The sequence below is a fragment of the Xiphophorus hellerii genome, chromosome 22 (assembly GCF_003331165.1).
Source record: "Xiphophorus hellerii strain 12219 chromosome 22, Xiphophorus_hellerii-4.1, whole genome shotgun sequence".
Taxonomy (NCBI): Eukaryota; Metazoa; Chordata; class Actinopteri; order Cyprinodontiformes; family Poeciliidae; genus Xiphophorus; species Xiphophorus hellerii.
This window is the reverse complement of record NC_045693.1, coordinates 15,577,543-15,591,039: the sequence shown is the minus strand read 5'-3', so window position 1 is coordinate 15,591,039 and position 13,497 is coordinate 15,577,543. Positions and strand designations below refer to the sequence as shown.

The 13,497-nt window shown below is 38.9% G+C and overlaps 1 protein-coding gene across 5 annotated transcripts in view; it reads right to left on the bottom strand.

Moving 5' to 3' along the window:
• Positions 1-13,497, bottom strand: part of marchf8 (membrane-associated ring finger (C3HC4) 8) — an 86,252-nt gene that overhangs the window by 59,665 nt on the left and 13,090 nt on the right. For all 5 annotated transcript variants that reach the window (XM_032552899.1, XM_032552901.1, XM_032552902.1 and 2 more), the window contains exon 2: positions 2,012-2,209. In XM_032552899.1, coding sequence (XP_032408790.1) covers positions 2,012-2,107 — 96 coding nt within the window. In that variant the 5' untranslated portion in view covers positions 2,108-2,209. The remainder of the gene's footprint in view (positions 1-2,011; positions 2,210-13,497) is intronic.

Sequence of the window (13,497 nt, the reverse complement as noted above, 5' to 3'; positions counted from 1 at the left end):
AGGAGCATCGGCACAGAAAGCTCTGTCCCGAGTGGCGCTCAATTGGATTCTGGTTTTTGAAGCAAGTGGGAGTGAGTGGAGAGGAGCGGAGCAGAGGGAGCGAGCTGTGGTTTGTGGAGCGAGTCTTCGAGGCAAGCAAGGGCATTTTCATGCATGCATTAATGAGTGAGAAAAGTGTATTTTCACACTCTCATCAGCATCCTAGCTGCAGACTGTTGGAGATATTGCAGCTTCTGAAAACTCTTGTAACAGATCCAAATGAATGGAGCATTACAGTAATCCAGTCTGGAAGCGACAAGGCATGGATCAGTTTTTCTGGAACTGCTCGGGTGAGAGCGGACCGAAGTTCGGAAATGCTATGAAAATGATTGAAGGAGATCTTACAAAGTAAGTTTACATAAGATTCAAAGATGAGGTGAAGGAGAATTTTAACTCCAACTGATGGGAAGAGAGGATTGTTATAACACAAAACATAATCCTGGGTATAGGCGATGAACGATGCCTACCATGATGGCTTCTGTCATGGAGGTGTTTAATTAATTTAATTAATTTATATTCATGTCCCTTTAAGTTTTTTTTCCAATTATTATTGTTCATCTGTGGTTTCTTTCATTTTGTAACTCCAACCAAAAAAAATGAAAAGAAAGGTGACAGATAAAGGATGAATAAAATATGCATATAAGTTTATTATTTAAAAATTAAGAATTGATAACTTTAAAAAAAATAAAAAAAAAACAGAATAGGGAATAAATCCAGAATCAAATATTTTTCTTCAAGAACCCCACGGAACCCTGGACTGTGTTTTAAATTTTACATCAAAAGCAAAAGCTCAACAGATGAAGGAGGAAACCGTTTCTATCCCAGAGATCTTACTTTCCCACTTCAAACTCGCCTAACAGGCAACGCTACTGAACAAAGCTCCAGCATGTAGTGCCGTCATTAAAATGCAACAGCAGAGAGCCGACAGGTGATTTTAGAGACACAGAGGGAAAGGCTGCCCAGACTTTGACTACGCTCATTAGATGAAAACTCTCAGCCAAGCCCAAAGGAAGGGAACACTTGCTGAAATTGTAATCGCCGGCTCTGAAATTTTTATTTTGCCACAATACGATAACAGAACAAATGGGAGAACTGTCTCCTGACTTCAGTTATACAGAATTAAATCACCTCTTTCTCCCTTATCGCAGGCAACGTTTTGCCTTTTTTGCATACAGCTATCATGTAAATTAACATTAAATAAGCCAAAAAGAATGCCATAGTATGAAAAAAATGTTTTTCAAAAAGTAAAGTATGCCACAAAAAATGTATGTATGTGGATCAAAAACTACCGACATTAGCATGGTGCTTCCTCCTTTTTGCTACGTTTTTATTTTAAATCATCTCAGCTGAGATCATTTGCCGTCAGCTTACTAAAATATTTATTCACCACCGAGCCACAAGCAGCACTGAAAAATATAGCTTTGGATCCCGTCCACTGGAGTTATTTACTACCTTTTCACCAAACTGCCATTACGGAGGAGACATGACTCACTACCCCAATGCATCATCTGCACATCCAGCCAGATTTTTGGACAAGTCGAACAGTCACATAATCTCAGAGTAAAATTAACAAGAGAAAAGCCAATTTGGTTAGTTGTGCCTCTTTTCTTATTTTGAAGTTGCATAAATCTTTAATAAAACTGCTTAATTAATGTTATCTCAAAATTCTGTAACTGTTCCGGTTTCGCAAGATGAATATTAATTTGCGAGTTGCTTTGGGGGAAGAGCGCCTTATCACACTCTGACACTCATCTGTAGACGTTATGTGATGGGAAAAGCTTGAATTAATTTGGATCCTGTCTGTTCATCGTGTTGTATTTGTTTTTTTATTCTCACTGTACACAATGTTTACTCAGAGATGTTCCCCTTTCAGCACAGAGATCACAATCGCTGCCATCGACTAACTCTGCATGACGAACGTTTCTCATGATGCAGCACAGCTTTGAGATGATTCATGCTTCTCTCCCCGTACCTGCTTGTCCTTGTCTTTCGCTTTCCCACTGCCCGACATCCGCGAGGAGGTGACATCCCGTGGGATGACGGAGATTTGGTGCAGTGGCATGTTCATCCCAGCGGGGGCCAACCAGGGTTGCTCACAAACACACGTCCTGTGCTGCTTCCAGAGCAAAGCGCATGGTGGTTCTAACTGCAACACCTCGCCCGATCCTTCCTGCAGGGAAGAGAAACCGCATCAAGATTTGTTCCAAAAAACATTGCACATTGTTGCAAGAAGGCAGACGTGGGAAACTGTCAAGAATCTCTGATTGTTCTTTGTTTCTGCATGCTTGATGTATTCACATTTTCTATTCATGAGTTAAAAATGAGTAAAACAGATCCCATCACAGGCTTAGCCACAGAGATGTGCTCCTCTGGTAGAGGTACAGAGTCCATTACATTTGGCCATTTCATGCTTAACTCTGAACATCCCACTCAACAGAAACTGTTTTCTCCACCAGTGTTATGCTTCTCCACATTGAAATCAAGCTCTGGTTCAGTTATACGCTTGCCTTGAGCACAGGATCAAAGTGTGACATCCAGCTCAACGGAGTGCGACACTAGCCAGAGAAAATTGTTGAGTTTTCACGAAGAATGAATATGAAACTGTGTCAACCAACAGGTCATTTATGTTATTTATTCAGCAATGTTTATCATCTACTCTGACTTATATTTTTAAATATGCCTCCATGTAAAATGCATTTATATAATCTGTATTTCTAGATATAACTTCTTTCAGTTAATTAGCTGCAAAAGGTATTACATTATATTAATTTGATACACAGAAGGAAATACAAGGGTTTATTTCTTTTAATTTCCTTAGACTTAACAGATCATTTAAAAAAACCCCACAAAATTCTATTTCTTGTAAAATTATAACAGCATATAAAACTAATAAAAAATATTAATACAGACATTTTATTTTCTAAACAAGCACAACGATTAAGGCCGACTTGACAGCTGTCCAGCAGACAGTCATCGACATCCTAAAGGAGGAGGTAAGCCACAAAAGTTCATTATTAAAGAAGCTGAAAGCTGACAAAGTTCTTTACTAAACAAAATGATGGAATGTTGAGTGGAAGGAAGAAGAGTGGTAGAAAATATTAGGCTAACTTAAGGCCAGGTAGATGCAGGATTCATATTATTGTAACACAAAACCCACTGAAGACTTTGGGGAACACTTATAAGATGGTGGCCAGGTAATGTGGTACATGACCTGGCCACCTGAATCTGCACTTCCATTAAAAATGTGCGCAGAACTTTATCGATAAGACGCTAATGTAAAATAAATAAACAATTTGGCAATTGTGGCGTTTCCATTAAATAAGAAGCACAACTGAAATCAAACATGAATAAGTTAACTCAGCCAACAACAACATCCGGTTGTTGATCACGACTCGTGTGATGCGAAAAAGTTTTTCCAACGCAGTTTTTCAAAAATACACTAAATTCGATACGGTTGAAAAACCACCTCATCCCAGTGCACAAAACATGAGGTGTTTAAATTGCCGTATTTTCATTAAAAGTGGATTTATTTTCGTTATTCCAGTTTGCTCAATTCTATGATCAATGGAAATGGAGCTTATCTCAATCATTCAGTTAAACCCTTCAGCCACGGAAAGTCAAAGCGGTGCTAAGAAAAACAAAAGAACTAAATTGTTGTTCAGTCCTATTTTCAGATGAAAGATTCAGTATCATTTGGAAATCAAAATCCCAAAGTCAGGAGGAAGAATCCAGATTGCTTTAATGCAAGTCTGAAGCTTCCACAGTCAGTGATGATATCTGGATGGTGTTGGTGTCATCGCAGCAGTTTTAGCGCCCTTCATTCTAGATGACAAGCTTTAGGAGATGCTTTTTTTAATTTTCCAACAGGACTCGGTAGTTGCCCACTCCCTCCTAAAGTAGCTGCTTTAATGACCATGTTATCACTGAACTTGATTGGTCATTAAACCTAACAGGGTATCTATGAAGTATTGTCAAGAGGAAGATGAGGGACACCATAGACATCAATGCAGATGAGCTGCTCTTAAAAACTACCTGAGCTTTCTTAACACTTCACCACTGCCACAGCATCCTCTCCTGGATTTCTCTACACATGGTTCGAAAATACAGGGAAAAAACTAGTGTAGTAAATAATTGAAGAGCTGATCCCTGAAAAGATTGAGAAAGAGCTGTGTAGGAGTGGAATCAGAGGCAGGATTTCCACAGCAGACAGCAGTAGCGAGTGAGGTTCATATTTGGGTATTTTCAGCAGCAGCAGCATCATAAAACCATCGTCGTGAGTTACACTGATCGTCCATTTTAGCTTTTCTTTAATGCAGCCATCTGTACTGCCACTGACAGCAATTAGGCTTTACTTCTTCTCACAACAAGTGCCCGACTGTGTTGTGTGTCTGTGAAAGTGCTCGTATATGGGCCAGTCTGCCAAGCGGACCCTCGAGCTTCAGCACGTGAAAATGACAGGATTAAGAAAGCAAAAAGCAAGCGGACAGATGGGAGGTCAGTAAAATTAAACCAGCGTTGATGGCAGCAGGCAGGGGGGTTGGTGGTGGGTGTGGGGGTGTCTGCGTGGGCTTTTGGATTGAGAATGCCACACGGGTTCAGCGAGGACCCGGGCTGAAAGCTAGATCTCTCACTTCAGCTCATCACTCCTCTGTCTCTGGCAAGTCCTCATCAATATGTAGAGTAGAAATGAACTCGCCAACAGCGGCTCTGTCGGCTTCATGTGCAGCAGCTGGCAGGCGAAGGGTTCGTAGTTTTATTAAGAAACTCCAACACAAAATCTCAGTGGTAAGAGGAATTACTGCCGGTGATGATTATGAACAAGACAGAAGAGAACGACACTTTAAGCAGAAAAAAAATAACATTTAGGCCAGAATCACAACTTTTATAAAAGTCGTTTGTGTTGTAATAATTATGCTGCCTTTGAAATTTTCATTTGAAATAAATGTTAACTTGCTGTTATTATTACCCTATGAGATCTCTACAGTAATGCAAGCTAGTATTCATGTATTGTACATAGGTCAAGACTTGCATAAGGGTATACATTTACATATTTTACATTTATATTCAGGTGAATAAAGGTTAATGTCTCACTGAAGGTGGTACAAAAAACAAGTTTAATCAGGAGTGTCCCAAGTGCAGCTTAGGGGTTATTCTGTGATCCTTCTGCAGAACCACCGAACTATAGTTCAAGGATGGTACAAATCCGACACACAGCTGATAAATATCAAAACTTTTGTGTTGTTATGGTACGTTTTTCTCTGATAAAACATAATCCTATTACAATAAATGGAAAATATTATGTATAAAACAAATGTCATTTTTAATTACCCCCCCCCCCATTTCCTGTTCAGCAATCAGAGTTCTTATAAACATACTTTCACAAGAGGAAAATTAGGGTTTTTGATATTACACTCCGCTTAATATATGTATAAAAAAATATTACAAATTCATTTCCACTGCAATGGAGATGGAGATAGAAAAGAAAGGGAAAAGGGGAAAAATGAAATGGAGAGGCGGGGGAAAAGTTAACAGGGAAGGAAGGAAATAAGGAGTGAAGGAGAGCTAGAAAACACCCAGGAAGTCTGATTCTACACCTGAAGAAAGAAAATTTACAAAAGAAAACCCATTATGCTCATATGACACTGAAAAGTAAATGGTACCTATTAATACAAGATCTATTTAGTGACAACAGCGGCCAAATATAGAGTGTGTCTCTGAACAGGTGAATCTAAACATCTGTGGATGCGGGTGGGCGTGTGTGTGTAGGGGTGTGTAAGGGTGTGTTTGTGTGTTTTGTCCACGGAAATGTTTAATTACAGGTATGAGGGGGCCAAAATAGGGCAAAAATAAATGGAATAAGAACACAGGATCAGCAAACCAGATGATTAGGAGAAAGGATAATGCTATATACTAAAAGCAAAACCTTTAAGCTTATCTTCTCTTAAGCCAAAACGTACCGATGTAAAATGCTGAGATATGGCTGAAGGTCAGTGTGATGATAAACAGAAACATATTCTGCAACACCAACAAGTTACAGTTCATAAAATCAGGCTGAGGACAATATTAGAACCCCCCAGAGATTTTTTCTTGGAGCAGCATCATTACACTTCCTGCTAGGTTCCTGACACAAAAGGTTTGCAATGCTTACAAAAAGCAGCATTTTTTGTCATTACCTGAGCTGTGATACAAAGTAAATGAAAGAGATGAGCAAAGTAAATCACAATTTTCTCAGTCGCGATCTAAATTGCACTCCCACAGCTGTGGTTCACTCACAAGTTTTTGCAGGCAGATGGAAAAGCTGACATGCACCACTGTGATTAGCAGAGAGCTGCTGCATCAGCAACTTCATTTCTATAAATTTTTTTGCACCTCACTTCATCACATTCAGGATGGTGGGTTGTTTTAGCCCATCACAAGGCTAACATGCTGACCCATAACCATACACACTCACATCTAAGGCAATTAATTGTTACCCGTTATGTATCGCACATGTCTTCTGTGTGAAAACAGGACAAAAAAGAGAAAACCAAAGAATGCACACGAGCAACAATCAAGCCCAGATTTAAACCCGGGATCCTTATTGCTGTGAGGCAAAAGCACCATTCTACTGAGCGAGCTCCTAATTTGAATTGTGTGTTTGCATTTTGTTTTAAGTCTAGCCACTTTGCCGAACAATAACAAGGAGAGATTTGTGGATGTTGAACAAAACAAAGACGTTACCACATAGAGCACTTAGTTAGCAGATATATTTTTAGGATTAATAAAGCTAAACTCATTCTGTCAAGCTGCCAGGTAGTACTGTGGATGTACCATCAAGGTGTGTGGGGGTGGGGGTGTGTATGTGTGTCCTCCAGGCTGTCTGCCAGTCACAGTTCACAGCCACAAAATGACAAGCTACGATCGCAGCAGCACCTCCACCTTTCTCTGACCTCCTGCGGTTTCTGTTCTTACCGGCCTGTTGGTATTTTACAGGAACGACGGCTTTCACCAGACAGAAGTACCTTTAGGCTTGTTACACTCAAGAGTTAAGCTGGTGTTTATAATCAGCCACCAGCTGTTCACAAACCTGGCAGTAAATGTCTCCATGAACCTATTTTCATCAGTGTTTATTAATTTTGTTCCACCCCAAAAGCTTAAAGAGTAGAGAGAAATTAAAAGTGTGCTCTACACATGGAGCATAACTCTAGCAGGCATAATCAGTCTCAGAAGTTTAACAAACTAACAATTCTCTTTAGTAATTGATGAAACACACTCTTCAGAGAAATTATAGCCCAGAATAGTTACAAAACTATTTTAGTTTGTTTCTCGGTAGATTATAAATAGGACAAATTTTGTAAGAATGTTGATAAAGATTTGCTCTAGCATACTTGGGATGCCTTTAGTTAACACTGCTGTTAATTATTAAGTGGATTTTTTTTTCAGATCTACACTGAAGAAAAAAAAGCAGTGCAAATCATCAATCAAAATACCTTTTTATTAAGGCAATAATAACCCTAAGCCCGCAAAAGCTGTGAAGGTACCCATGAGGATTACTTTCAAGAATAAAGTGAAGAGGTTTTTTTTAAATCATTTTCTTTACAAGAAGTCAATCCACTCAAATGTGACCAGAGGTGCTGCATCAGTAACTCTACATAGATCGATTGTGTTCTCAGGCAGCTCCATTCATCTTTAGATGAACGACCATTATTCATGTCTTGTACATTTGGGTTTGGTTTTGTTTTTAAATTGTGCCTGCAGACAGGAAAATAGAGATGATCGACAGAGATGAAATGTAAAAAAAAAAAAAAAAGAAGAAAGGAAAAAAAAAACTATTAGCTCCCATTGTCCAGCTGGAGGACATTTATCTAACCAAAGACAATTTTGGCTTTCCTTCCATCTTGTCCTCTCCCGGGGCAGGTAAATCACATCCAGGACACCTCCAGGTTCTGCTCAGCTGAACTCTGCTGTTTCGCCGTTTGCCAAGAGACCTCCTCTGAGATCATGCTGTCAGATAAGATCCAAGATACGGGTGAGGGTCTGTTCTCTAGTTCTGAGGCGCATCCAGCCGGAAAACCTCTGCTGCGTATCAATCAGTCCTAATATCACTGCTGTACAGACACAGGTGAGGCGTCTCCCCAACGGTTCGGTGGGTTAGTCAGGAAACTTACAAAAAATGTTTTGATTTAAACAGATTTTTAAACAGATTTGTGAGAAACAAAGAAACGTTAAATAATTTCTTACAGCTGTCATTTTGAGACAGTTTTTTGTTGTTTTGTCACTGAGAGAAGATAGTTACAACCAAGATGAAACAATTTTTTGTCATATCTTTCATCATACTGCTGGCGGCGTAGCTGATCTGGCAGCTAATTTTCAGCTCAATGCCATCCCAGGAATCAGACTCTGATTAGACACAAAGATTAACAGAGACTCAACAACAACAACGCATTCAAGTCAAACCAAATCTGTCATCAAAAATTACATTTTCATAAGACTAAAGATACAATAGTTTACCAAACTGGTGGACAACAGTCAGTGATGTTCTATGATCTCTTAAGCATTCATAGTCAAATGAAATCAGAAATTACCATAATGTTTAAAGTGTTATCATGTCTGTGTTGTTTATCTGCAGCAGTGTGTAATCTCATAATGTGTCAGCTTCTTGCCCTCAATTGTCTTTGTGACAATTTGCTTGACATTCATGACCTATTTTCAAGAAAACTCAAATCAAGTCTTTCTAAGTATTTGGGTTTCTAGAGAGTTGAATGTTCTAGGAGTTGATCATATGAAAACAAAGCCCATCATACATCTAGCCATTATCTCATACCCAATTTATATGCCAAACATTCATCCAAAAAATACCCAGAGAGAACCATGGAGAAAGATTTCAGGCTGGGATTCAAACCCAGGACCTCCTTGCTGCAAGGTAACAGTTCCACCAGCTGTGCCACCATGGAGCCTAAATATTATCTGAGACTTCAGGCATAAAGATAAAAAGAAAAAAAAAAGCAAGTCGGGCCTGATAAAAGCATACGTAAAGAACTTTGCACACTTACGCCCTGTGTTAAAAGTTCAATTCAAGATCAATCTTTTGTTGCAGCATCATACGCTACAAGAGCTCAAACAAATTTACCCAAATTAAATGTATTTTTATCAGGAGAAAAAAACCCCTGTCATCTTAAGAAACTACCCCCATCAACCTAGCGTTATTGGATTTAGAGCTGCAGGATCAAGACAACGATAAAAATGTTTGCTCTAGCATCTTTTCCACGTTTATCTGGCCATATGTATCAGTTTACTATCGGCTTAAAATTGTTAATGATCAATTTTCAGTTTCCTAGTTGAACCCAACAGATTCGTAGGTTAAATCTCCCTGTGTTTTTTAAAGAGATGATGACGCCATGCACTCTAATAATGCTCCCAAAGGGGTTTAGAAAAGTAAAAGTCTCACCGCATTACAGATCCTTCATTGCACTTAGCAGTGGTTATGAAGTGCATTTCCATGTTTTCAACCTTTGTTTCACACCAAACAGCTGGAGTGTTGCCAAGTTGCCCAGAACCAACAATTACAGGTCAACTTAAGTCTCAATAGGGCTTTATGAATTCCCCATGGCTATGTTTGCGATTGCGGGACAGAAATGTTTTCTTAATGATGTGCCTCAGAACATCATTTGCCATGTAAATGGCTTCCAAGTTTGTTGTGGGAAGCTGTTAATCTCAAGGAGGCACGTTTTGTTGCAAAGACTCATGTTTAAAAATGAATCAGAGAAAGCATTTATAAATTCAGTGAAAGAAGAGGCACCGAGCACAACCCCATGCAGCATATTGATCATGGTTATGGGTGAAATCAAAATAAACAGCAGATAAGAGATAGCAATCCATTTTGTTTGAGTGCTATTATGACTTTTTATTAATGCTGAACCTCAATGTTTTTGCAGCTTCTTTTCTTTTTTTTTTGCTCAGCTTATCTCAGAAACAAAACTAACTCTGGATTTTAAATAGTTCTGAAACTATGTTGCCTAGTTGATCTGATAAACCCAGTTTCTTATGAATGTTGGAGACTGGGAAGCACCAGTTTATCTGTGCAAGAGACGGGTCAGAGAAAAATAAAAACAAAAATGTGGGATTATATATTTGGGTCCTTACCAAATATATAAGTTTGACAAAGTCTTCTTGGTCAAACTTCTAGTGTTTCTAAACTTTAAAATTACTGCATTTTTGAAGATGTCCACATGCCACATTATCCACATCACATTTAATCTATTGAGCAAACACCTGTCAATAAGCTGCAGGTGTCCACATTGTAACTTTTATTTACAAAAAAAATATTTTATTTTATTGAAATATGTACCAATAGCATACAAATGTGAATTTCCCCATTGTGGGACAATAGATTTTTATTCTATTCTATTGATTTTAAGGTTTGTGAAAGACTTGGAGACAAAACTATTGACTTAAACCAAAATCCAAATAATTAAAGAACAAGCTATTTTCTGTACTGCCAGAAAAATGGCTACAAATTTAAAGAACAGAGACTTTCAATTCCAGTTAAAAACCAAAATTAAAAATTATAGTAGTCATGTAAAACCATTTCATTAATGTTCTCTTGTGAAACCTATAACTCAAGTCTAGTCTGTATTTATGTAATTTTCTAAAATGTAATGTGAATCAATTCACTTCTAATCATAAAGGCAAACATAGAGGCATTCAGTTGCCTTTGAATGAGACCTATTACAATTATTACACTATCAAGTGCATGTTTTATTTTTTATGTTTTGAATGAGAAAGACTGGTTTGATCATTTGCCCAATAATCTTTAGATTTAAATCATTACAGTACTCAAAGGGCAGGCTCTTGAGGAAAAGCACAGACAAAATTGTGTTAATGTTTAAACATAGGGTTGCGTAATTTTTTATTTTTTATTTTTTAACTGCTCCAGGGGGTCTTTTTTTGTGGGCTCTAGTGTATATGATAGTAGGCTGACAGGAAACGGGGAAGGAGAGGGGGGAAGACATGCGGCAAATGTCGTCGGGTCCGGGAGTCGAACCCGCGACGGCCGGACTCAAGGCCTCCAAATACGGGTCGCACTAACCACTACGCCACCACGGCATGCCCGGGTTGCGCAATTTTAAGAAAAAAACAACACATGGCAATCTTACTCTTAAATATGTCGGTAATAATTACTCGTCCATGCGCTGTCTATGCATGCCTATTATTGCAGGGATCAAACAGGGGACGATGCCCATCTCTAGCTGTCATTAGGAGAGAGACAAGATCTCCCCTGGACAGGTCACCAGTCCATCACAGAAAAACAACCATACACACACACTCATACTTGCACAGCAATTTACATAGACCAATTAACCAAACAGTTCTGAATTAAAATATGAGACCTTCTTGCTGCAAGGCAACAGCATTAAACACTGCTCCAGAATGAAGCTCAGCAGGGAAAATATGTCTAACAAATAACCTATAATTTCCTCAGTCCAATTGTTTTTCCATCATCCCAGTGCAACCAACACTCTACATGAGCTTTCTGATCTTGGTAACTAAAATCTACATTTCGTGCTGACAAGTGAAAGTGGCCAATTTTATTTTTGGAGAGCAGATTTTTCAATGTGTGGCACTAGAAACTTGCTAGGTAATGAACTACAGCACAAAGGCAAATATTCTGTAATTGACATATCATACCCATTGATAAGGGAGAGAAAATTTGGGTTCAATATACTGTCATTTTTGTTGTTTTTTAAGGTTTTTAGGGCCTTTATTCAACAGTAGCTGGAGAGGAGGAAGGAGAGAGAAGGGGAAGACATGCAGTAAATGGACCAAGACCACTGAACCAGGGACAACTGAATGAAGGACAGCAGGCGCTATGTATGATGCAACTGCTCTGTCCCTGAGCTACATGATGTCCCCTTATGCTGTTCATAATTAAAATGAAACAAGATTTATCAAAGAATGCCACAAAGGACTCCAAATATAGACATGACGGTGTTGAAACGAGCAAAAAAGTCTGTCCAAGCAGCAGCACCAGGACACAAAAAGGCAATTCCTTTTTTAAAAAAAGTGGACTAGGTACTCAGCCTTGGGGTACACCTGTATTATTTTTCTATGACTTCCCACCACTTATGAAAATACAAGATATGATTCAAATCTAATGTATTAGAATATATTTCACTCACTGGCAGTGAGGGGTCAAGTGCGAATCAACTCCTAGAAACATTAGTGGAGAGGAGGGGACTCTCTAAATGTTCAAAAGAAAAGATGGAATCGTCCACTAAGCAGTGCAGTGGTGCCCTTAAATTTCAAGACAGCAAACAAAACACAAACAAAAAGAACGTAGAGAGCCTGCAGGGAGACTGCCTGATGGCTTTATTGTATTGGTACTTTCAGCAGCTGAAAAGAAACAATGCCAGGAGCAGATTATATTAGTTTCGCCTGTAAGTACATTGCCCAAAGGCCAAAGTTAAATTTGTTTTAGTGTGCATTGTTGCAAACAAAGTCCCCCACAAAAGTGCATTGTTGCCATTTACTGCTTTCATCCAACAAAAGCCAATTAGAGTTTGAAACTAATTCACAAAGATTAAAGCAAATCTGATTCAATCAAATCTGATGACAATTTATTCTTCATTAGAGATAATTGCAGCATTCAAATAACATGTTTCTGACAGAAGACTCCAGCAGCAGACTATGCAACAGCTCAACCAGCTGCATAAAGGGCTGTTCTATCTTTAAAAAAAAAAAAAAAAAAAAAGCTGCCGTCACTTGAGACTGATTAAAAAAAAGCCCCAGTTAGAAGGAAAAACAGTCGCTTCAAGACTCAAAGAGAATTTTATGACACAAAGACGTTCGCATCTTTTTGTGCACAAGCTGCCTGACAAGAAAAGAAAAGCAAGCAGACTCTGGATGTACCACAAGCAGGATGAATAGTAATTCCACCGGAAAAGCAGAATAAAATATTTGTAAGCAAATGAAAAGAGGAAAATAAAGCAAACACATAATTCTTCAGTACGAAGACAGGAACTAAAATGGCTTAACACTTCGTCACTGCTTCTGTAGATAAACCGACTAACCGAGCAGGCCGCTTTGGTAATCTCAAAGTACCAGTAAATGCTGTGAAGGGAGAAGTAGAATAGAGGAAGCAAGAGCTCCAGAGTGCATGCAGGCAGATTTAAACAGCAACTCACAGTAACAAAGTGCATGAATTCAGCTAGAGGCGTCTTAATGCAGCACATTGTTACACAGCTTGGTAACCTGTTAGCACGATCTCCCAAAGGTACAGACGTAACTCTAAAACCACAAGTACAGATTCGCATTTACATGTTGGGAGTTTAGCCAAGGCTGATATCCTGATAGAGCAACAGAGAGCGAACAGGTGCAGCTTCGGCGAGTCAAACAGCAGAGACCGTTTGGAGAGGGTTTTCATGCAGCACTGCTATAAAAAGAAAAGAAGCAAAGGTTTGGCCTAAACACTTGAAAAGC